This window comes from Aotus nancymaae, unplaced genomic scaffold, assembly GCF_030222135.1.
Source record: "Aotus nancymaae isolate 86718 unplaced genomic scaffold, 86718_ANA_hifiasm-v0.15.2.pri h1tg000057l, whole genome shotgun sequence".
NCBI classification, from domain to species: Eukaryota; Metazoa; Chordata; class Mammalia; order Primates; family Aotidae; genus Aotus; species Aotus nancymaae.
The window spans coordinates 68,423,917-68,450,720 of NW_026988471.1; the positions used below are offsets into that span (position 1 = coordinate 68,423,917).

A 26,804-nucleotide genomic window follows, 5' to 3' on the forward strand; every position below is an offset into this window, starting at 1 on the left:
TGAGAAATACATTGTTAGTTTCAGATACCAATGGTACAGAATTAGCCAGTCAGTTCAATTAGCACAGATAATTTAAATACAGAGATGATACAGTGTTGAGAGAGAAGACTAAGGAGCAGGGTCAAGAACAGGTTTCCAGTGGTCCCTGAAATTCACAGTGAGATCTTCAACAGCAACTCCATAACCCTACTAAACCATAGCACACTCCAGAACCTAAATTCTAGAGTCAAATGCATAAAGTGTCTACTTGCTTACTGCATCAATGCTCCACATAAACTAGAAGCGAAGACTCCCCTCTCCAGAAATACTGCAGGGGGTAAAGAATAGAGAGAACATATGAACTACTTAAATGTGTGAACTCCTAATTAAGAAAAATAAAACTGATGTTTTTCCTGGTTGTAGGGGCAAAATGAATTCAACTTGACTTTTAAGTAGTTCGTACTGTTTTCTCCCTTTGGGAAATACACACACACACACACACACACACACACACACACACGGCTATTTACAAAGTCTTGAAGGGACTACAATAGCATCCAGACCTAAGCATTTTGCTCATAATTAAGCCTTTCAAGCCAACCAACTGGGATATAAGATGGGCAAGTTTCCGGCTCTTCAGTTGAAACTGCATGTGATCTCTTAGGGCTGCTTGGATGAATTCAATCATCCAACCAACATCTGTTGAGCACTTCCTATGTGTCAGGACCCATCTGGGCACTGGAAGTGGCCTTGCATTTTGGTATAGTCCTTTCAACATCTCCAGAGAGGCAGGTCTTTGTAATGATGACGTTCAAAACCAAAGTAAGAACTAAGTTGAGGAAAGAAAAAGAAGGCAAACTGGGTGATATGATTTTTGCACAAATGCAAGGTAAGGTTTTATTTTTTAACTAGTTTTAATAAATTGTTTTGCTTTGTTTCAAAAAGGTCAGGGGAAGGAGTAGAAAACATGGCCTCATGAGAATCACCATACAAACTTGGCAATTTGGAATGTGAGAACAGAAACTACCACCACTCTAATTAGAGATTCAGCCATTTACAGTTGAAAACAAATTTTATAACAAAACAAGAGAAACCACCATGGTGTGAAGTGAACACACCTGAACCCTGGGCATCAAAGTTAAAACTCATTAGAGCCTTCCTCTGAGTAATGGATTGTGAATACCTATTGCCTCAGAAATGGTAGATGCGACACAAGGGCAGACAGAATAGAAAGGCTTTGGAATTAGCAGATGCAAGTCACTGGAGACTTATTTGAGAGTAGTTTCAGAGAACAGATGGGATGGTGGTGAGAATGAAATTGGATTTGCAAAGAAAGGGAGTTGGGCAAGTAGAGCCAGGGTCTACAGATTACTCTTGCAGAACATTTGTGCCTACAGCAGCAGCACTAAGAGAAAGGGTGTTTAGGATGGGAGAAAACTGAGCACCAGAGAGAGGAAGGAGCCAAGAGAAGAGAGCTTTAAGATACAGGAGAAGATGATGATAATTGACAGAAAAAGTCCTGTAAATAGAAGGGTGAGATTAAGAGTACTGTTCAAGGGACTGGTCTTAGAATAACTTTTTTTTTTTTCTTGGCAAGCAGGAAGGAGACGAGGATGGCTGTGCATGTTGGTTTAAGGCGGAAGAAAAAGAATTCAAGTGACTTCAGATCTGTTGTTTTATTTTCGGTAGAGAACAAGGTCATTTCCTAAATGTATAGGAATGACAAAGAAGCTTGATGAGACAAAAGACTTACAGCATCTGCTCTGGATAAGAGAAGGGAGATGATGAAGCTGACATGCAGTCTCTAGAATTCAAGTTTTTCCCAAAGAGAGTGATTGCGGGGCTCACATTTTAGTGGCCTACCCTTCCCTCTCCTTTTCCATCTCATCATCAACCCATCCAGAACTCATTTCCATTTACACATTCCTGAAGGTAGGAAGAACTGGAAATAAGTTCTTTGAAACCAAAATAAAGCAAATCATATCCTCCAAATAGTCACAAAGATTAATGAAAGACTCACATCTCTATATTTAACTATTTGAAAAAGAATCAGGAATGTTGCCTCTGAGTTGGTTTCATCCTAAGAATAATAAAGCAACTGGAAGAAAGAAAAAAATATTGGTAGAACCATGCTATGGTTTGAAGGTGTGTGTCCCCTCCAAAATTCCTGTTAAAACTTAAATCCCAGGTCAGGTGCAGTGGCTCACACCTGTAATCCCAGCATTTTGGGAGGCCGAGGCAGGCAGATCGAGGTCAAGAGTTCGAGACCAGCCTGGCCAACACAGTGAAACCACATCTCTACTAAAAATACAAAAATCAGCCAGGTGCGGTGGCACATGCCTGTAGCCCCAGCTACAGAGGAGGCTGAGGCAACAGAAAACACTTGAACCTGGAGGCGGAGCTTGCTCTGAGTCAAAACCATACCACTGCACTTCAGCCTGGGTGACAAAGTGAGACTGCATCTCAAAAAACAAACAAACAAACAAATCTTAAATCCCATATGCAATAGTATTAAGCGGTGAGGCCTTTAGGAGGTGATTAGATCATGAGGGTAGAACCCTCATGAATGGGATAAGCAATTTTATAAAAAGGCTGGAGGGAACTAACTAGGCTCTTTAGTCCTTCTGCCTTCCACCGTGTAAAGATAAACATTCCCTCCAGAGAAAGCAGCACTCATGGCACCATCTTGAAAGCAGAGAACAGGCCTTTACCAGACACTGAACCTGTCAGCACCCTGATGATCTTGGGCTTCTTACCCTCTAGAACAATAAGAAAATAAATTTCTGTTCTTTATAAATTATCCAAGTCTCAGGTATTTTGTTAAAGTAACACAGATAGAGTAACACAAGCCAATAGGAGGCAAAGAGGCACTAAAGGATCAAAACTGGATAATTAACATCTGCCGATGGCACCCTGCAGTTTGTCAAGATGTTTGCTAAACAGTTCAAGTCCAAATTGCTGTTCCTTCTGTCTTCTGCAGAGATCCTGAGCTATGTCTAAGCAGAAAAGACCCCCTCTTTGGAGAGAGACAATGGCATTTGGCTTTAATTACCTGATGACACAGTAATATCTCAGATTTTAGAGTAAAACCCCACTAGTTTATAACTCTGATGGAGAAGATCTGTTTGATTGGCTGTGAAATATAGAAAAGGCCAACAGAAAATCTTACCACTAGTTGAGACTGACTCACATTTAAGGTACACTGGCAGTAGCTCCTGCCCTGTTCTCAGCAGCAACAGGCCAGAGTGTGCCAAGCTGTCCCCTGATTTTGGTTAAAAGACCAGCCCCAGGCTTACAATACAAAAATGGATGTAGAGGTACAGAATAGAACCACATAGGGAATACCTCAGCTACAACCTGCTTACTCAGAAAAAGGCAAGATGAGGGAAAGATGCTTTGCTGTCCTTGCCTACAACTATTATTTAGAGTACTGGAATTATGATGAGTATTAGTCAAAATGTGATTTTTCAGGGAAAACTATGCTTGTGAAATTGATTAGAATAAAATTTCAAGTGTATGATTTTACCTTATTATTTCATTTCATTAGAATCAGTCCACTGCTTCAATTTGTAAGAACCATTTTAGAGCCTGATTCTATGACTCAATGCAGTTATTACATCTTGCAGCTTTACAAAGGTACATAATTGATCAATGTATTTTCTATTTCTTTAACCAAGTTATTTGTTAAATGTAAAATAACATAAAGTTAACGGTAAGCCACAATGCTTTCTTTTTTGAAAGTTTCCTCCAGATTAATATCAAACCACTTATCAGAAACCTTTGTAAACAGTAGCAAATACATCTAACTGTATTAGCATCCAGCCTAGACTCTCTATTTTGCTGACAGATGTCTGGTGAGTGTCCTTATCCAAACGGCTGGCCAAAGTCCACATATACTGGATCTACTGCACCCCACTAAGCTCTCTATCCAGATACCTTCTCAAAGGAGAACAGGATGTTGTTATGACATGGTTTGTTCTTATTGAACCTGAAGGCTCTTTGGATCTCTGCTTACTCATCCAAGTGACTACAAAACAGTTTAAAATGTCATTCATTTTTTTAAATTTTAAATTATTTACTTATTTATTTATTTATTGAATACAGAGTCTTGCTCTGTCACCCAGTCTGGAGTACGGTGGCACAATCTTGGCTCACTGCAACCCCCACCTCCCGGGCTCAAGTGATTCTCCTGCCTCAGCCTCCCGAGTAGCTGGGATTACAGGTGTACACCACCACGCCCAGCTAATTTTTGTATTTTCAGTAGAGACAGGGTTTGACCATGTTGGACAGGCTAGTCTCGAACACCTGACCTTAAATGATTCACCCATCTTGGCCTCCCAAAGTGCTGAGATGACAGGCGTGAGCCACTGCGCCGGCCATCATTCATTTTTAAAATATGTAATATAGTAACTTTCAAATAGTACATAATACTAGACAATTTTTTTCCTACTCCAATCCCCATCCCCTATAGTGAACCACTTTTACTGTTTCTTTCTTTCATGCTTCCTATGTTTTTTTCAGGCAAATTCAAACAATATGCATTATGTAGACATACACACACACACACTCCCAAACTTTCTTACACAAAAAATATCATCAAAGCATCTTTGAAAATAATCTGTGTTATCACTTATAAGTAGGAGCTGAATGATGAGAACACATGGACACATAGCAGGGAACGACACACAGTGGGGCCTCTGGAGGTGGTGGGAGGAGGGAGAGCATCAGGAAGAATAGCTAATGGATACTGGGCTTAATATCTAGGTGATGGTTTGATCTGTGCAGCAAACCACCATGGCACACATTTCCCTACGTAACAAACCTGCACATCCTGCATATGTACCCTGGAACTTAAAAGTTGAAGGAAAAAAATAAAATAATCTGTTCCAGATTCTTGTCCCGGAATAATCCTGAGCTTCCTACTGTACAGGATCTATCTTCTACCCTTTGTGGAATAAGAAAACATTTGTCTGCTTTGAATCATCTGATCTCTTCTGTTCGAAGCAAATCCTCAAACATCACTGGTGGCAGCTTAGTGTCCTCATTATCGAGCTCAATGAGGATGTAATCCATCTGAGCCAGGAGATGTGAACACGGAATAGCCTTGACACATCTGGAGCTTTAGCTATTTTCTATCACTGTTCTTACCCCTTTAGGTCTGAAGATAATTAATCTTCTCCTGCTTTCAGGCAAAGGGATCAGAAGTCCAAAACCCACCTTCCAACTGTCTATCAAAAGGCAGATCCCTTTGACTGTATCAGAGCACACATCCCAGCTAGATCAAAGAACTCAGACCAGACTCCAGTACATGGTGGACAGCATTTATCAAAATAAAACCTGAAACCACTTAGTGAAATCGCTAACAGTTCTCTTTGTATTTGGATGCAACACGCCCATCCTTCCTCCACTGAAAGTACAGAGAGGAATCCGGTTCTTTGAGTATTAACACACAACTCTCAGCATATTAGACAGCATGTTATATCTTCAAATTCCCTTCACAATTCTTACAATCACTGAGAGAGGCAGGGCTGGGGTTATAGTTTCCATCCGACAGAAGTCTGAAACTTAAGGTGGGCTTAAAAACATCACATCGGACTTCAGATTTAAAACAGTAAGAAAAAAAAAAAAGAAGTGGGAGGATTCAGTTCATTCTAAAAACATATATAGCTACAGTAATCAAGGCTGTGTGGTATTGGTAGAAGGACAGGTACATAGATTAATGGAAGAGAATAGAGAAAGGCCTGGAAATGGACCCTCACAATTAAGTTCAACTGATTTTTAACAAAGATATTCAATGGAGGTAAGACAGTTTTTTCAATAAATAGTGCTAAGGGCAATCAGATAACCATAAGGGAAAAATGAACTGCAACCTAAGTCTCATATCTTATGTAAAAATTAAGTCAAAAAGGCCAGGCATAGTGGCTCAAGCCTGTAATCCCGGCACTTTGGGAGGCTCAGGCAGGCAGATCACTTGAGGTCAGGAGTTTAGGACCAGCCTGACCAACGTAGTGAAACCCTGTCTCTACTAAAAATACAAAAATTAGCCAGGCATAGTTGCATGTGCCTGTAATCCCAACTACTCAGGAGGATCGAACCCAGGAGGCAGAAGTCGCAGTGAGCTGAGATTGCGCCACTGCATTCCAGCCTGGGCGACAGGGCAAGGAAACTCCATCTCAAAAACAAACACACACACACACACACACTAAAAATGGATCATAAGTTTAAATGTAAAATTATAAACCTAAAAAAAAAATCTTCAGAACTGAGGGCTAGGCAAAGATTTCTTAGGTTTGACACCGAAAGCACAGTCCATAAAAAGATCAATTGATAAACTGGACTTCATCGAAATTAAAAATAAAACAAGCACCATTAAATGTGTCTAAAACAAAAAAGATCTTAGAGATTTAAAAGTCTGGGAAATAAAATTCAACAGGATGATTGGAATATAGAGCTGAGGAAATCTGGAATGTGGAGCAAAACGACAAAGAAATAAAAAACAGAAGGGAGAAATCAAGAAAATTAGAAAATCAATTCAGCAGAACCAACATCCAAATTATAGGAATTTCAGAAAAAGGGGAAAAATGAAACTAAAAAATTCCCCAGAATGCAAGGATATGAATTTCTAGATGAAAAGGGACCACCAAACACCTAAGATAATAAATAAATGCATAAACCAAGGTATATCAAGAAATTTCAGAAGACTAGAAACAAAGAGAAAATTTGTAAATTTCTAGGTAGACAATATGGGCCACTTTCAAAGGACTAGGCATTAGAATAACTTAGGATTTCCCAAGAGCAACACTGAAAGCTAAAACATAGTAGAGCAGTGCTTTAAATAATCTAAATGAAATTATTTCCAACTTGGAATTTTCTACTTAAACTATGATGTATGAACATAACATAAAGATACTTCTAGACCTGAAAGTTCTAAAAACTGTATCTATTATGTATCAAAAAGCTACTGAGGCTGGGCATAGTGGCTCATGCCTGTAATCCCAGCACTTTGGGAGGCTGAGATGGGAGGATCACTTGAGCTCAAGAGTGTGAGACCCGCCTGGGCAACATAGCGAGACCTTATCTCTACTTAGCTGGGTCTGGTGGCATGTGCCTATAGTCTCAGCTACTCAGGAAATCTGGGCAGGAGAATTGCTCGAGACCAGGAGATGGAGGCTGCAGTGGGCTATACTTGTGCCACTACACTCCAGTCAGGGTAACTAAGTGAGACCCCATCTCAAAAGAGAAAAAAAAAGATACTGGAGGATCAGCTCCAACAAAATGAAGAAGTTAGCCGAAAGATGAATTAGGGGTACTAACAAAAAAGAGAAGCAGAGGAAATGCCCAGGAGATTCCAAGATTAAACTGTAAGTTAGGCCTAGAGAACAACCAGCCAGATTCCTTAGTCAGAAGACCGAGGGAGAAATCTTGAAGATGATAAAACAGACATCATTAAATACGTCTAAAAATTTCAAAAAATGATTTACACGACTTAAGGAAAATTGGGAATTAAACTGTTTAAAAGCACAAAGAAAACTCAGACCAAGAGAGGGAAAACAAGACAATTATCAATTCTAGTGAAAGCAAAGTTATATAGGAAAGGCATAAGAATCATGGTCCACCAGGAGACTCAGTTGAAATAGTTTTCTTACATAATAATGCAAAAACTAATATTCATATAAACAGCACATAGCCAAACATGACTGGCGTTTCAGAAGAATGGAAGATGAGAATACTGCAAGTATTTGGGGAGAGAGACAAGCAGTGGATATGTGACAGTTACGTCTTTACTTCCCATAGGAGATAATGCCTAAAACGGAAGAAAAATCAAGAACTAGCAATATTAGTATGTTATTTAGAAATACATCAAAAGAATCACCAGAAGTGTTTGCCTCTGGGACCTTGTAATGGCAAAGGAGGTCCCCTCAGGGAACTGTTTGATGTTTTTTGTAACAAGCTTAGTTCACCTATTTGAATATTTAAGCTTTGAAAGAATATAAACTAAAAACAAAACTCTCGCAGCTAATACGTGTCTGGGACAGAATTTGAACCTGTGTGATTTAACTCCTAATGAGGTCCATTAATTTGTGAGCTCCTCATGGGCCTGGGCTTCTTAGTTCCTCCACTACAATGCCTGCCTAGCGCACTAAGCTCTGTTGCTTTTGTAACACAAGAAAATGAGCAAGAAGGGCATTCCAGATAAAGGAAACAGCAGAAGCAAAGACAGGAAATAAAGTGTGTGAGAGCTGAACAAGCATGGGGCAAGGTGGGAGGAAGACAAATAAGGAGAAGCACCCAGAAAACTCACTGCGTGTATGAAGGAAGATACAGCAAGAACAGGAATCTGGAGCTTTGTGCAGGGGAGTGGAAGGCATTGGTGACTTACAGACAGGCCCACGTGATCTTGACTGTGTGTATATATATGTGAGTCTTGGGAGTTGGTTGGTTTGTTGTGTAATGCCGACAGTTCCTTCCCAAATAGTTTTGGCTTTCTAAAATGTAGAGTAGTGCCAGGCTCTCTAACATTCTGAGTACTTTCAGTAGACCAACTGCAGCCTAACTAGTTACTCTAAGCAGCCACTGAAAAGTTGGCTCTACATAGGGTGAACAGGGGCAAGCGGAGCCTGGTGGAATACCTACAATGCCACCCTCACCATTTTTGGATCTCTTTCTGCTCTTTAAAAAGCATTAAAATCCAGGACATAAAAGGAATCACCATCTCTAGGTGAACATATGTATCTGCTACTACCATTATTCAAATGCGCATTTCTTCTAGAGCTTAAGCATTTACTTCTTGTCAAGCAGTGTGTTGGAGCATACAATTTCTAATTTTAAATAACTTACTTCCTGATAGCAGAGCTGCTTACAACATAACAGGTTAACCAATATAATTGGTATAAAACAAAAGCACTGTGGAAGCACAAAGGAATAAAAGACTATATATTTAAAGTTTCTTACTATGTATAATGTCAAACAAAGGTAAAAGGAAGATGCTATTCTAAAAACTTGTTTATCTTCTAAACCCACTCATTGTTCCAAGGACAATATATTATTTCCTCCATACATATTTCAGCATGTATAGCTAACACATAGGGTCTCTTTCTTTCAACATATAAATCTGCATCTTGAAAAAATGAGTATGTTTTAAGAATTGAAGTCTAATTAACATAATAAAATGCAGAGATTTTAAGGTGTTTGAGTTTTGACACGTATATACCCTGTGTAACCACTATCTAAAACAACACACAGAACATTTCCATGGCCTAGAAAGTCCCTGTATACCCCTTTCTAGCCAATTTCCCACCTCTAAATAACCACTTTCTGATTTCTATAGATAATTTTGCCTGTTCTTGGACTTCTATAAACAGATACATAAAGTATATATGAGGTTTCTAGGTTTTGGTGTAAGTTTCCAGGCCAAAAAAGGGGGAAAGCATTCCAGGTCGAAAAAACTACATGTAAAAATATTAAGTTGTGTAAGGATATGTTCACAGGAATGTTCAAGAGTTCAGGAGGGTTGAACTGAGACTGGGGATTGGTATTGAGAGAGAGACAAGACCAGAAGAGGAGGCTCGTTGGAAAGTTAGGCTTTCTGGATTAAATACCACAGTTAATTTCTGGGAACCATGCTGTTAAGTAAGCTTTTCCCAATGCCCCAAATGATATTTCTGACCTAAAAACTGGTCAGTTCTCTCAATATGTTCCTTTCTTCTCTGCCCTCCAGCTGAGAGTGACCAAGGCAAGGGTGGCGTCCTACCTCCCATGGCTGTTCAGTCCCATCTTGTCCAGAGGCCTCTCTGCCATCTCAGGGAAGGGAACAAGGCTTGCTTGGCTTTCTTACGAGAAGGTACAGTCTCTGCGCCCCCATTTTAAACAGTCCCAAGTCCAAGGGGCAGCCTTACCATTATCTGGATTTCTCTCTTGCACACCTGGAGATCATGCTCATTGTTGACAAACATGCGTTTCAAGGCACATTTCATCCCATTGCTTGTCCTCACCAGAAATACAATAGCAAATCCACCTGTGAGAGAAACACACACAAGCTCTTTTGAGTCAATGTTCAAAACGTCAGTCAGGTGACTGTGAAGGCTGCAGGTTGCCACTGTCACTGCTGATGGTACTGATTCCACTGCCAGCCAGCCTTTAGGGCTAGCCTGTAGAACACATTCTTAGATTCTCAGAACTCAGAGATATTACTTGTGGGAGTGGGTGGCAAGAGTCAGAGAAACTGTTCTCAAACACCTATCTCAGGATAACAAAAGAATAGTAATTATTTTCCAAATAACCTATAAATAAAGAGATAAATGGAGGGGAGAAAACCCCCAATTACATTACAACTACTGTCCTAGGTACATTTTCTTTTTTTTTAGACAGGGTCTCCCTCTGTGGCCCAAACTGGCATGAAGCGGCATGATCACAGCTCACTGCAGCCTTGACCTCCTGGGCTCAATCAATCCTCCCACCTTGGCCTCCCAAGTAGCTGGGGCTACAGGTTTACACCACCACTCCTGGATAATTTTTGTACGTTTTTGTAGAGAAGTGGTTTTGCTGTGTTGCCCAGGCTGGTTTTGAACTCTTGGGCTCCCACCTCGGCCTACCACAGTGCTGGGATTACAAGCATGAGCCACAGTACCTGGCCTTGTCTTAGGTACTTTGATGTTCTTGTTTAATTCTTACCACAATTCTGTGAGATTTTGTGTTATTTTTCCCTTTAAAACAATTACCAGCTGAAGAATACAGGTGCTCAAAGAGATCTGATTCAAACCAAAAACATTTTTAAAAACGTAAGTGCCACACACTTTCCCTCATGGCAGAGAGGCCAGGAAATTATTTCACTAATTGCTATTATAAATAGTTGTCAATTAATTTAAAGAATCTCCTCTTCTTTTCTTCTCATCCTATTACTCAATTCAAATCTAAAATCAGACTTAAAGATTCCTCCTGCCCTCTCTACCTCCTGGGCTATTGAAAAGACACATGGTATGGGTAAGAAAGGGCTATTCCACGTAGCAGACACTAAGCAAGTATGACACAATTATTGGGGAGACTTTTCAATGTTCACACTAACTTTTCTCTAAAAGACAGTTCACAATTCATTAACAGAAATTTATAAGCCAGGTATGGTGGCTTATGCCTGTAATCCCAGAACTTTGGGAGGCTGAGGCAGGCAGATTGCTTGAGCTCAGGAGTTCAAGACCAGCCTTGGCAACATGGTGAAACCCTGTCTCTACAAAAAATACAAAAATTAGCTAGGCATGGTGGCGTGCACCTGTGGTCCCAGCTACTTGGGAAGTTGAGGTGGGAGGATGGCTTAAGCCTGGGAGGTGGAGGTTGCAGGGAGCTGTGACTGCGCCACTGTACTCCAGCCTGGGTGAAAGAGACCCTGTCTCAAAAAAAAAAAAAAGAAAAAGGAAATTTATATAACTCTATAGGCATTCTCACATACTCTAAATTTGTTATACCATGGCATTCCCCAAATTCTTAGAACCCTAACCTCAACCTTACTCCCAAAGCACTGTATGAGGTCTTCAATGCCATTGGTGAGAGGAGTTAGATAGAAAAGGTGAGGCAAAGCTGTCAAAGTTGAAGGCTTTGGAATAAGGAGCAGTTACACTGGAGACTCGGTGGATCTGCCTGCCTTATATATTGTCATCATTTAGCTTTAATATCCTGTCCACTGACCCTGTGCAGCAAAATAATAATAATAATAATAATAATAATAATAAATAATAATAATCACTATGCTATTCTTGCACAGAGGTGGTCACTAATTGTAAATTGTATAGAGTTGAACACAGAGGGAAGTCTTCAGTATGGGAATTTGAGTTGAGGTTATGATGTAGTACTGGGCTAGAAGCCACATGCAAAATTGACACAGATCAATAAACAGCCATTATAGAGATCTCTGGCCTCTGAGAAATAAAGACTTGGGTCCTGGTTATGCCCTTTTAATTCCCCAAAGGCTCAGCGGCACTCCAGTACCTGTCTGTTGAAGTCCATGGCATTTCCTACTGTATCTTTACATAGTTATTCTTTTCAAGTTAGCTTGAGTAGGTTTTTGTTCCTTGCAACCCTAACGAGCCTTAATGACAAAACACTACTGCATGTTTTCATAAAATACACACATAATTTTGTAAAAAAAAAAATTTAATGGGCTTCAGTTCCAAATGTGGACTGTGATAATGATACCAGAGACTGCATGTTTGTATATTTCCTTTTACAGTGTTCCTCAGTATTCAAATAAACACTAAAATTTACCATGCAATCTTTAACTGTCATCTCTCTAATCTTTGTACCTCAATAACATTTTCCATTTTCAAAAGTAGCATTGACACTCAGAAGTTTTTTAAACACACACACACACACACACACACACACACTCAATTCTAAAATGTATATTTTTTACATTTTGCTTTTTAGGGTTTCAGAATGTCTTGTAATAAACGTGCATGTAATGCAGTGGTATTTATCTTTTTATTCTCCACCCCCACCAAAGTTATTAAATCCATGATGTTATCTTATAATTAATTAGAATTGAAGAAAATGATAGTGTAAATTACAAAATTTCATGTATGTTCATAATTGTTTTGTAAATACTCTAAATGGGATTCATTTCATTGACATTTTGAATTTTTAAAAAAATCACAGAATTACAGACTTCGTAAGAGTAGTACTCCTAGAGAGCATTAAGTCCAAGTGTTTTGCTTTATCTGTGGAAAAACCAAGTGAGACTTAGGAGTCCTACGGCTAGTTATGAGCAGAAGCTGGAGTGGTTCACACTCCTAGAAAAACCATGTGATACCCTTTAGATAATAAGTAAACAGCAGACAGTGTTGTGAAACAAAAGGTGGGAATACATATTTCCTACAGCTCAGTAATGCCTGACACCACTGAAGGACAAGGCAATTCTTTTAGCTGCTGCAATTTGAGATAACTACCACCAGATGGGAGCAGTGTAGTTTTCTTTGTAGGTAGCAAGATGACCTTTTCAGCCAGGACTTAAGAAATGGGTCAGTCGCCTACGACGCAATCCAGTAAGCACAATGGCTGACAAGAGCCAGCCCAGATTCTCAAAGCCTATGACATGATAAATCTAAAAGCAAAACAATGAATCACTTTGCTTAACACAGATGAAGCCATATTGTCAAGCATCTATGCCTATAAAAGGGCTTATCTGCAGAAGAGAAGCGTTTAGATCATGAGATCAAAATCCACGCCTAACAGCATTCGTCAGTCTAAAGATGTTGGTCACTATCACTATGTAGTAGACCAAATGGAAATGTAAACTATTAGGTTAGAAGAGGGGAGATAGTGCCATTCAAGATACTTCTTGTGCACAGCCCCGTCTGTCACATGGATCAGGGTGATGAGATTCTCAGCCAGAGCTTAAGAGGGTTTAGGCTATTATGGAAGGAGGCTGTCAACAGAGAAGGCTGTCAACAGAGATGTTTATTTCAGCCTGAGTTGTATCACAAGATCTTGGTTAAATGGGAAAATCTAATGGTTTGGACAGAGGTAAGAAAATCTAACATTCAGTAACCTGTGTCAGTCTCTCCGCCTACTGGCATTTTTTGAAACACTCAGATAATCTCATCCATGAATCCATTGAATCATAAAAAGGATATGATCTATTATGTGAAGCAAGCAAGTGAAGGAGGCAGGATAATTTTGACACAGACATGCTCTGCCTATTAAATATGCAGGAATTTTTTTTTTGTCCACAAGAAAACATGCTTTCTCCCATTTTCCCTAGAATACATAGCATTTTTGGTCTAACTTTCTCTCCCTAATTGTTGATGGAGATGTGGACGGCTATTTATAGCTCACCATGAGTTTAGAGGTTTTGTCTGGTTTGTCTCTGGATTGTCATGCCATAAAATAGTGTCTAACATAGAGTAAGCATTAAATAATGAACTAACTTTCCACTTTTCTACACAGACAGAAAACATACAGATAGAGGTAGAGAATATGGGAAACTAATGTGATGGCTCATGTAATGGGATGGCCACCATGCAACTCCAGATCATTGTTGCCATGTGGGAATATGGACCTGGTTGTCAGATCTGCTGATTTCTAAAGATGAGCCAGAAACCCAAAATTGAATGTGAAATTTCCGTATTTAAACACTGGCAACAAGTCACCTTTTAAATTAATGCTGTTCAGGTCACCATAGTGTAGAAGCTAAAGAAAACACACCTGAAAAGCTTTAGATAATCTCCGAGCCTCCAGTTTTCTATGTCTAATCTAGTTTAACTTCATTTTACTCAAGGCCAAGGAGGGGAAGTGACACAACTCATGTTCCACAAAGTTAAAAGATTATTTGCAAATGAATTCCAACATATATATATATATATATATGCTCAGACATTCACTACCACAGTTCTCGTCTTTCTTCCCTGAAGACGAGTGTATGCAATACTCCTCCCACCCAGCATGTGTACACGACTTATTCTAAAGCCATTTCAAAATAAATAATTTCATTTGTATTCGCTCAATGACTGAATGAGGTAGGCAAGCAACCTATCATCAGAAAGATTAAGTTCCTTTCCCAAGAAGGACACAACTAGCATAGAGCTAGTTGGTGGTGAGGTTCAGGTAAGATTCCTCATCTTTAAAAATCTGTATTTTTATATCAACTTTACATATAATACAACACACCCATTTTAAGTGTACAGTTAGATGAGTTTTTGCAACTGTATATACTCATACCCATCACCACAGCCAATTCATCACTGCGACAGTTCTTCAGGTCTCTTTGTCAACAATCTCCGCTTCCCTCCCTCACCACCCATGTATTAAATAACTTTGGATCTGCTTTCCATACTTATAGTTTTGCTTGCTCTAGAATAAAGTAGATGCTCCTTTGGTCTGGCTTCTTTCATGCAGTGTAACATTTCTGAGATTCATCCTCACTGTCACATGTATCAGTAGTTTTTGTTTTTTTGGTCGACTAGTATTCTATTGTACACATATTCCACAACTAGTTTATTCATTCACCTGTTGAAGGACATGTGGATTGCTTCTAGCTTTTGGCTATTACGAATTAAACATTCATACAGAAGTCTTTTTTATGGACATAGATAATTATCTGTCTTAGGTATACACCCAGGAATGGAATTGTTGGGTCATATGGCAAGTGACTATTTCCCTTTATATATAAGAAACTGCCAAGCAGTTCTCCACAGTGGTTGTGCTATTTTATACTCCCAACAGCCACATATGGGAGTTCTGGTTGTTCCACATCCTTGCCAACACTTGGTATTGTATTTTTTATTTTAGCTGTTCTAGTGGGTGTGTAGTGACATCTTGTCGTGGTTTTAATTTGCACTTCCCTATAGATCCTTCAACATTTGAACTCCTAGGATTAGCTGCTTCCCATCAATTTCCTGATAAAAGGTTTTAATAAGCATGGGATTATGTAGTCACCAATGAGATTACTAAAATAACCTGGAGAAAAACAGCAACCAGGTCCATTTTCTGCTCTTCATTTTCCAGTTTTCTTCCCTGCAAATTCTTTGTTTCTCTTTTAAAATAAGGTGAAACTCAACAGATGTTGCTTACTATTAAATAAGCAAAGATGACAGAAGTGCCTAGTTCTCTGCTGGGAGAAGACAGTGAATGAGAATTTGTAACACACAGAGGAGGGTATTACATAAATTCTAATATCTCTTTTAGTTGTGATATCAACATGAGATCATGGTCTTCAAACTTTTAAAAAACAAAGACAGGATGGGCACAGTGGCTCACACCTGTAATCCCAGCGCTTTGGGAGTCTGAGGGTGGATCACAGGGTCAGGAGATCAAGACCATCCTGGCCAACATGGTGAAACCCCATCTCTACTAAAAATACAAAAAATTAGCTGGGCGTGGTGGCGCATGCCTGTAGTCCCAGCTCCTCGGGACACTAAGGCAGGAGAATTGCTTGAACCCAGGAGGCGGAGGTTGCGGTGAGCCGAGATCGCGCCATTACACTACAGCCTGGGTAACGAGAGCGAAACTCTGTCTCAAAAAAAAAAAAAAAAAAAAAAAAAAAAAAATTAGCCAAGCGTGGCAACATGCACATGTAGTCCAAGCTACTCAGGAGGCTGAGACAGAATTGCTTGAACCCCAGAGGTGGAGGCTGCAGTGAGCCAAGATTGTGCCACTGTACTCTAGCCTGGGTGACAAAGCAAGACTCTGTCTCAAAAACAAAAACAAAAACAAAACAAAGACAAATTAGCCAGGTGCAGTGGTAGTCCTAACTACTTGGAAAGCTGAAGCAGGAGGATTGCTTGACCCCAGGAGGTTGAGGCTGCAGTGAACTATGATGGCACCACTATACTCCAGCCTGAGCAACAGAGTGAGACCCTCCATCTCTAGAAAAATAAATAAAGACAAATATTTTAAAACTCTCCTCGGGGGCCTCACCATAATATTCAATTCAGCAATGGGGCTTTGGAAGAAACAGCAAGTAGTATATCTCCTGGCTCTGTATTCAAATACTGAATCATGCTTGAGGGTTGTTCTGAATGAATGAGGACACCAGCGACTTCCACTTTGCAAGGAAAAGTGAGGGGGGAAGGGAAGGTGAGCAGAAAGAGGAGAAAAACACCAAACAGATTATTTGAGAAGTGATGGGAAACAGCTGGGCAGACAATGAGAATGATTAGACCAGGAATATGAGACAAAGAAGCCCATCATGGTGCTGAGACAGGGTTTCTGGGTTTGCTGCCAAAGAGGTTTTGCTGGCTGTTTTAAAATCGGGCCGAGATTCTAGGCACTGAAATCGCCAACTGCTTATTTCTTGCAGGTAAAAGGAAACTGCACGTCCTAATGTAAGTCCTATATACACCTTTGGGAATGGAGTCCAGTTGTCTGAGTTGGAAAGATGACACAAGCCGAAAGAGCTAGAGGATACCAAATGGAGAAAAACAGCAACCAGGCCCATTTTCTGCTCTTCATTTTCCAATTTACTACCCTACAAACTCTGTTTCTCTTTTAAAATAAGGTGAAACTCAACAGATGTTGCTTACTTAACGCAGCTTCTTTTTTAATTACCTGAGGAAGAGAAAACAGACATAAAATAAAAGTCTTCTGAAGCTTTTCTAAGGAATCAGACAGGTAACTCAGTTAAAATGGGTTTCACCCATGAGATGTAAATGAACACTGAACAAGTTGCTGGATCTCTTTGGCCTTCATTTCCTCATGAGCAGAAATTAAGACTAAATTAGTGTTGTCTAAACTGGGTTCCTCCAAGGCCTAGGATTACAGAAGGTACTTCAGTGGCTACATGAGGATAGACTGACCCCCCTCCCTTACAAGGGTAGGGCTCTGCACACAGCTTCCTTCTCAGCTTCAAAGTAGCTCTACTTTTATCTGTGTAATAATAATTTTGGAAAAAAGTCTTGGAAAAAAAGGAGTAATTTTGCTACAAAGGAGAGAAAAAAGTACCCCCAAAATATTCTACAGCTCTATGTATAAGTATTTTATAGAGACAAAAGGACTACACCACTACAAGTCATGCAAATAGCCCTCACTTAAATGCCTACCAAAGATGTAGATGCGTACAGGCAGCTTCTGGGGAGGGCGCTATGCCCTGCTTTACCTTGAGACATGTAGTATTTATTTAGAGCCCAACAAGTTAGGTTTGAATCCTAGCTCAGGCAAGCCACAATCTCCCTGAGGCTGTCCTCTCACCTGTCAAGGGCTTTCACTTCATGGTAAAGCCTCTCTTCTGATATTCAGGCTATCTGACCATATCACTGTAATCTCCCAGCCCCTAAGTTGTGGTCCATCAATCAGGACTGTGTACCAGCTCATAATACCCTCCCCACCCCAACTCCTACCTCAAAGCTTTGGGGACAATCAAATGATAAGCAAAGCATCTGGCATACAGAAGGTTCCCGCCTTTCCCTTCCACCCTCACCTACTTGCAAAAACACTTTGTATTTGTGTATTACTTATCATAAAATTCTAAATCTGGAATATCTTCTTGAGATCAAGAGCACAAACCCAAATGCCTAAAGAGGCCAGGGAGATCACATAAAGGAGAGAAACAGTCCAACTTTAACAAAACGTATGGAGGGCGTGTGATGACACAGACTCACTGTCAGGAAGATCACAGGGAGGAGTGGGGCCAGTGGCCATGAGACAGTTCATGCTCCTGCTCATGGAGCAGCCACTCCTGAATGCCAGCCAATTGCTGTCACAGAGGAACATGGGCTAAGAGTTGTTAAGTCTTTTGATTTCCAAAAATACCTGGATTTTTAAGTGAGAGCTCCTGATTTTAATACCAGGCAACAAACTTTTAAAAATCTCTTAAACCTTGTACAGTTTAATGAAAACATATTTCTAAGGTAGGACTGAACCAGACAGTGCTGCTTCCATCTTTACAAGAAACTGTGAAGTCAGCAGGTCATGTACTACAATGCCCACTTGACCAACTGGGAAACTAAGGCACAGAATAAAGCCTAAGAATCCTCCTTAGTACTGCCACCTAGTGGCAGGACCAGGGCTAGATTGCAGAAGTGCCAACTCCTGGTGTCCCCTTGCAAGCTACAGTCCCCTCCCTGCAGCGGCAGATCAGGCAAGAACACCTCCACTCCTAGGGAAGGGAGAAGAGAAATAGCACAGAAGAAGGCAAGAGGGGCTGCCCACAGCTCTGCTTGTCACTAGCTGATCAGGTGGAAGAGTGTCCTCTCCACAGTGAGAACTTCAGTGTTCTATCCATAGTATCTGTGAGCTACCACAAGAAATAACCCCCAAGAGGCTGATCAACACCCATCAACAACTTACTCACATTGAAGACAACTTTGCCAAAAGCTTCAGAAGGAACAAAACTTTTCAAAACCCTAGAACAGATGGCAAGGAGTGCAGCGAAGCTTTTTCCAGGAGAAAAGGTCAATGCAAAGCATGTGCCAACACTGATTTCAGTGTTGGGGGCTTGGGGTTTTTTTTTTTAATGTCAGTTGCTCCTCACTTGCCTCAAATTAAAAATCACCATGTGCCAGCTCCTTCTGGGGAACATGTGAAAGCAGTCCTTTCCCTGGGCAGAGAGAACACCCAGATGGGGTATGACTTGAGGTTTTCGACTCCCTCTCTCCCCACTCAAGATGTGGGCACAAAATCAGAGACTGGCAAATGGTGGTGGTGGAAGTGGTACAGAAACATCAACAGAAACCAATCAAAGCCACAGCCAGCCTAGGCTGAACATGGCAAGCTGGCCTGGCCATTGGTTCTTCCATTACAGCCACAGGACTGTAATGATTGATTGGGGGGCATCTCCAGCTCAGGAGGTTCTTTTTCGGGGTTTAGCAAGAGTCTCCCTCCTCCCCTCAAAAAAATTTTCCAGGAAAAAGACTTGCCTGGAACAAAAGGGAAGAGTTTAAGAAATCAAATTGGTTCACACACAGCAGAGACTTGTTGATTACTGCACCTATAACCACAGCACACTGGGCCTAGCCTATCAGCTAAGGTTGACCAAGAGAGGGTCTTTCCACAAGCTACCTGGCCCCACCTTTGCTGTACTGCTGCCACTGAGTTAGCTATCTGGCAAATGTAGAGAGATATGGTGAAAGACACCAGAAACTGAATATCGTTCACCCATTTGAAACTTCGCAATGGCTTCTCACCCCTCTTAGAATAAAACTCCAAATACTGACAAAGGCTTGCAAGGCCCAGTGTGATGTGGTCTCTCTCCAACCTAGCTCATACACCTCCGCCTTCCAGTGCTCACTCTGTTCCAGCCACAAGAGCCTTCTTTCTTCTTCAGCATTGCTTACGCTCCAACCTGCCTAAGGATCTTTGCACATGCTTCTCCCTTTGGCCCTTTTACCCCATTCTTGGCCTGAGCCACTCCTACTAATCATCCTTGAGATTTCAGGCTAAACGGTACTTCCTTGGCTAAGCCTTTCCTGATGGTCTCTAGCCCTCATACCCATATGACTAGGTTAAGTTTTTTGGTATACACAGCACCCTCTACTTTCCCTCCAGAACATACCGTGAATGTCATCAAATACTTAAAGGTGATTCCTGGTTGCATGCTTTCTTTCCCTGTACACTATAAATTGTAAAAGGGCAGGGACGATGACTGATTCACTGTGGCATCTCTGTTGCCCAGCACAGTGGCTGCTCCATAGCAGTGTTTGTTACACAACGTGTTTGCCTAGTACCATAAAGGACACCAACAAAAAAATTTTTTTTAAACCAACAAAACTACAACAAGAGCAACAACAAAAAACATTACACAGTCCCAGACCTTCAGAAGGTTAGAGTCCAGTATGGGCTAGAAGGGACATATGTTAAGAGAACATCCTCTTGGTGAAAAGGTGGAAAAACCCTGCCTGCTCGGCCTGGCACAACTGAGCAGTGTGAGACAGAACTGACTGAACCCTTCGCCCAGGGCAAGTGCTCAAGGTGGAACTTTAAGGGGAGCTTCACAGAAATCTCCGTGCTGTCACAATAACAAACACTTGTCCTACACACTATCGCTTCTTTCAAAAATAATACTTGTGCTGGAAATCAAAGTGCTCTTCAGCTGAGAGGGAAAAGAAATGAAACACCCCCATGCTGGATCCTGAAGCATCCCTTGCCTAAAGAAGTGGACAGCCTCTTGGGCACAAATTGTGCCCATCCCTCTAAGCCACCGGGGTCACAATCTCCTAGTAAGTGATGAGCAAACAGAGCAGCTGAGGTCAGCTGGAAGGGGCAGCATCAGTGCTCAGATATGTCAGTCCTCACCCGTGCCTCAGACCTTCAAGCTGTGGCTCTCATCATTTCAACCAGGACACCATATGTTAATGCACTACATTCTCCAAAAGAGAATGGGAGACTCAGCAAAGCTGAAGTTCTGGCTGATATTCTCTCAGTTCCCAAATGTTAATTCGAGAACATTCCAGTTTAACTTCATGCTGCAAAGCTTACACAGTTTTCCACATTTACTGCTTTTGTAGAAACATTGAGTTAAGTAGCTGTGAATCCTGATCCAGAAACAGCACTTTCTGGTGTAGTGACGTGAGTTTAGTAGCTAGGCTATAGAATACGCACTGGCATCAAAGGTACATAAATGTTTTCAACTTTTTTTTTTTCTTTCAGACAGGGTCTCACTCTGTTGCCCAGGCTGGAGCACAGTGGTGCAATCATGGCTCACTGAAGCCTTGAACTCCCGGACTCAAATGATCCTCCCAGCTCAGCCTCCCAAGTGGCTGAGACTATAGGTGCATGCCACTACACTCAACTAACTCTAATTTTTTGTAGAGACAGGATCTTGCTACATTGCTCAGGCTTGTTTTCAACTCTTTAGGTTTCATTAGAACTGGTCTCCAGACACAATGACTTTTTCCAGGTCATCCTATTCTGCCCTGACCCTCTTATGTTCTGAAAGATGGGCTCTCATGCTAGAAAGCACACTGACATTTTCTCAGCTCCCAACCATTAGTTCCAGAGCATTCTGACTTAATTTTGTGTTAAAGCCTTTCTTCTGACATTCAGGCTATCTGACCATACCAGTGTCATCCGCCAGTCCCTAGGTCGTGGGTCCTTCAATCAGGCCTGTGCACCAGCTCACAATATCCTCCCCACCCCAACTCCCACCATTGCCAAGTTGATTTTACTGAGTCTCAAGAATTCTATCCCTAAACCCAGAATCCATCCCTTCTACTCCACCTCTGATGCCCTTTCTTTAGCTCAGGCCTTCCTCTTTTCTTACTGAAAAACTAAAATAGAGTCATAAGTTTCTGTGCCTCTGCTCTCTTTCTAAAACTATGGAATAACTCTTCTTAAAAGCATTCATTAGTTCCCTCAAGCCAGAGAAAAGTCCAGACTCCTTAATGCAGCAGAATATAAGAGCCTTTATGTTTCCCCATTTTATTATGAACAATTTCAAACATACAGTAAGGTTGAAAAAATCATACTGCAAACATCCATACACTCACCACTTGTAGAGTCTACAAGTGTTAACATTTTGCTATACTTCTTTTATCAACTATTTACCATCCATCTATCCAAACATCTACTCATCTCATTTTTGATGCATTTCCAAGTTAGTTGCAAACCTCAGTGCACTCCACCCTAAATACTTCAGCACACATATCTTTAGTTCTTTTTGGGAATGAGGGCAAATAAAATTTATTTTCAATGAAATGTATGAATCTTCAGTATGCTATTAGATGAGTTTTGGTAGATGAATACACTCATGTAAACCACACCCCCACCAAAATATATAACCTTTCCATCTCACAGAAAGTCCCTCAGGCCCCTTTCCAGACAATCCCACCCAAATCCTCCCACAGGCAACCACTGTTCTGATTGTTTTCATGTATTATTAGTTTAGCCTACTTTAGAACTTCATAAAAATAGACTCATAATGGTATGTGCTTTTTTGTGTAAGGATATTTTGCTCATCATAATTGTTTATATTGTTAAGTGTATTAGTAGTTTATAAATTTTCATTGCTAACTAGTATTTCATTATTTGAATAAATCTGTCCTTTGTCTTACAGACAGACATGTGGGTTATTTCAGATTGGGGCTATTATAAAGAAAGCTCTAACAGCACTCTTGTACAAGTCTTTTGGTGCCATGTTTTTATTTCTCTGGGGTAAATACCTAAGAGAAGTGCTGAGCCACTGAATAGGTATATATTTAATTTCATAAGAAAGTGACAGACCTTTTCCCAAAGGGATTGTACCATTGTATATCCCACCAATAATGTACGACAGCTCCAGTCCCTTTATAATTTAAACACTGCCCTCTCCTCACTCAGCCTCATCTCTCAATATTCCCTCTTCCCCACCTCTGCTCCTTTCCACCCAACAAACTTCCAGAACTTTAACCTTTTTGCTGCTTTACTCTCAGGAGGTTCACACATGCTGTTCCCTCTGCCTGGAATATCCTGTCTCAGTCTTCTGCTTGACAAAAGGAGGTTACAATTGTTAAAATAATACCTCTTCTGCAAAGTCCTCCCTGTCCCTGCCAGTAACCCGAATTTTCAGATTATCATACATATGGCCTGAAGCTCTACTTTGTTGCACTTATCATAACGTATTGTGATTATGTTGGATGTGTTAATCTCTCCACTAGACAGACAAGGCAAAGAGGGAACCACTCTTCTCTGCCTTAGAAATCATACTTGTTCTTTTTACCAGTGTAAGAATTTTGAATACTGTAAACCCATAAAGACAACATTTTGGATTGTTCTCTAGGTAGGGCACCTGAAAAATGAGTCACCAAAGAAAATAAAACTGGCAAGGAGAGCTTCTTATTTATCTTGGAATCCTCAGGGCTAGTACAGTGCTTAGCATGTGGTAGATGATTAATAGATGTTTGGTAAATTAACAGCACATCCAATCATGTTGTTCCTCTACTTATAATTCTCCTCTAGCTCTTCATCATCTACAAGATTAAACCTCTTAATATGATGTACAAGGCCCACCATAATCTAGAACCCACAGTGAACTCCTGAGAGTGCCTGGCCAGTGTTCTCTGATGCCTCTGTGCTTTTCTGTCTGTACTCTCTATTGGAATGCCCACTCCCTCTTTAACTGGTAAATTCGTAGCTCTAAGTCTAGGTGTAGATCAAACCAGGACTTCTCTGTGAAGTTTCACCCAACAGAATGCCCACCCCCATGCCCACCCTGATTTTTTTACCCTGATTATATCCCACTTGTATGCATTCCAGTCTTTCTTGTTAGGACTATATTCTCTCAGAAGACAAGGATTTTATTTTTATTCATTGTAGAAAACACACTGGCCTAGTTTACCATACTCTTCACCTTATGCTAAAACAGTAATTAGAGATATATCAAGCCATCCCCTTTCCCTCCCACAGTTAACTGGACCAGGAATGGACAGCTGGAGTGCATTCTCCCTTGAGATCCAAAGTGATGACCCAGGAACTGTAATCAAATGGAACAGTAAACAACCATGTAGATTAGGCTGATGGCTGCACTGTCAGCCATATGTGCGCCAGAGAGATAGAGAGGCAGACAGAAGAGCTACCTGGTAACTTCCAAAACCCACAAAATCTAGCTTCACTTCCTGATGTTAGGTTCTGGGAGGTTCCCCTGTATTTATCCCACATACTCCTTTTTCCTTAATCTAATTTGAATTAAATTTCTGTTCCTTGCACCTAATGACTCTAAGTCACCTTGCACCAATATGTCTGTAGAACATATGAGCTCTGATAGGAGTTTTGGTAATTTTAACAATTACAGGCTCCTTTAATAGAAACTACCCAGAACAGAGTATTAAAATATAACACTAAAAATCACACTTGATGAGTTAGAATTTTTAAGATAATGACTAGATTTACATTAAAACAGTACTTGCATTAGTGTACAAAGACCAAGGAAGAAAAATGGTCAAATATCTATTTGGGAAAGACACAGAGAAGTGGACAGGGGTACATGGCTGGCATTGTTACCTTTCTTGAGCTGACAGATCAGTGTTAGGGAGGTGGGGAGCCAAGATCGACACCATTCAGTGCACTCATTACCTGGGAATGCTGTGAAGATGATTTTCATCTGGTATTATTAGAAAGCAATCATAGAGAAGAAGATTAAGCCCTCAAATAGGAGGAAACACATAGGCTACAGTCTTTCATATCAGATGAAATAAAAGCTCAGCCACAGACAAACCTGACGTGGAGTGGGAGGAAGGTAAGTTTCCAAGAAGGACCAGGAGCATGCCAGCACCAACTGATGAAGTGGATTATATCAGGGGAAACCTACTCTGCCTTTGGTGTCACACCAGGGTCAGGACTAGGGTGAGGGGAGTGAGGCACTGGCCATGAGCACAAAAAGACAGACTTGGTATTACTGATTTTTCTTTTGTCTCAGGCTGCAGGATGGCTGGACACAGCACTATTACCAATCTGGTCTTTATTTTAAATTCTAATATTTAGAAAATATTAGAAAATAAAATAAAACAAAATTTAAAATAAAACAACCAATCATGGTTGTTTGCATTCTTTTTTTTTTTTTTTTAGATAGAGTCTTGCTCTTTCACCTAGGATGGAATGCAGTGGCATGATTTCGGCTTATTGCAATCTCCACCTCCTGGGTTCAAGCAATTCTCCTGTCTCAGCCTTCTGAGTAGCTGGGACTACAGGAGCCCATCACCATGCCCAGCTAATTTTTGTATTTTTAGTAGAAATGGGCTTTCATCATGTTGGCCAGGCTGGTCTCAAACTCCTGACCTCAGGCAATCTGCCTGCCTCGGCCTCCGAAGTGCTAGGATTACAGGCGTGAGCCACCACGCCCGGCCCTGCATTAATTTTTATTTTTAAAAAACTGAGGCCGGACATGGTGGCTCATACCTGTAATCCCAGCACTTTAGGAGGCCAAGGTGGGCAGATCACCTGAGGTCAGGAATCAGAGACCAGCCTAGCCAACATGGTGAAACCCCATCTCTACTAAAAATACAAAAATTAGCCAGGCGTGGTGGTGCACAACTGTAATCCCAGCTACTCAGGAATCTGAGGCAGAAGGATTACTTGAACCAGGGAGGCAGAGGTGGCAGTGAGCCTAGGTTCTGCCACTGCACTCCAGCCTGGGCAACAAGAGCGAAAACTCCATCTTAAAAAAAAAAAATACAAATACTCTTTATCTTGATTACTGAGTTTTGAGTGCCCCCTTAAATTCTGCACTTGAGGCTCACCTTAGTCCTGGCCCTGTGTGAAAATGCTGTCTGCACAGGAGAGAAGTCTGCCCAGGCACTGGTTTGTGTCATCCTCCCACCGTGCTTCCAAAAGACCTGAGAGGTCAAGACATTCCTCAGGGGGTAAACAGAAACTTAGTGACTTCAAGGAAGCGAGGGCTGGGTAATAGGAAGAGAAACAGAACTGAGGAGTCGGTTTCTGGCTCTCAGTGGACGCTCCAGTGATGCAGTAAGCTCCATGGATGGCCGACTCAGCCCTCTTGGGCACAGCTGAGATCAGACTTGACTCAGGCTCCAAATAAAACAAAGAAATCCAGCTTCTCTGAAGCAGAGACCTAGCATTAACAACCTAAAACCTAAATAAGTATAAACTCATCAACTAGATTGATAATAAATGGGTACCAGGCAAAACAGAACAGAGACAGAATGTGGGTTGGGGAGGAAGGTGGGTCTTCCAATAACCAGAGTCTTGGGGGCCTCAACAAAGGGTTGAAGAGAGAGGCCACGAGGTCAGTGCAGAGCAGTCAGAAGCCTAAGGAAAAAAACATCTGAAGCTTAATTAGGAAAGTGCTCATTCACTCAGAAGCCAGGACAGGGCACCAGGAGAAACCTGGTCACAGGGTTTAGATGAGGTTCATGCCAAAACAAGGAAGAGAAGCAGCTCTGAAAAAGAACAAGGGATCCTCTCTGACCTGGAAGGAAGACGAGGACAATTCCACCCAAGTATCTAACACTACTGGTAAGGCTACACATCAAAAAATGTTGAGAAGAGGGAAAGGAATAGGAGCTGAGTAATCCATAAACTGCACCGGCAAGCAGTCTCAGTGGGCAGAAAGATCTCTGGTAGAATGTTGGCTAGCATGTGCCTGGAGAGCAACGTGGCAATATGTACAAAAGCCCAACAGATATTTCAATCCCCAAATTTCACTTCTAGGAATCTATCTTAAGGAAATAATCTGAAATATACACAAAATATGTACAAAAATAGTCAAGACAGGCCGGGTGGCTCACGCCTGTAATCCCAGCACTTTGGGAGGCCGACGCAGGCAGATCACTCAAGGTCAGGAGTTTGAGACTCCTGAACCCAGGAGGCAGCCTGACCAACATGGAAAAACCGTGTCTGTACTAAAAATACAAAAATTAGCTGGGCATGGTTGCAGGTCCCTGTAATCCCAGCTGCTTGGGAGGCTGAGGCAG

General features: G+C 41.1%; 1 protein-coding gene across 12 annotated transcripts in view; it reads right to left on the bottom strand.

Moving 5' to 3' along the window:
- Positions 1 to 26,804, bottom strand: part of AAK1 (AP2 associated kinase 1) — a 176,117-nt gene that overhangs the window by 80,363 nt on the left and 68,950 nt on the right. For all 12 annotated transcript variants that reach the window (XM_064364198.1, XM_064364199.1, XM_064364200.1 and 9 more), the window contains one exon: positions 9,876 to 9,994. In XM_064364198.1, the coding sequence (XP_064220268.1) occupies positions 9,876 to 9,994 (119 nt within the window). The remainder of the gene's footprint in view (positions 1 to 9,875; positions 9,995 to 26,804) is intronic.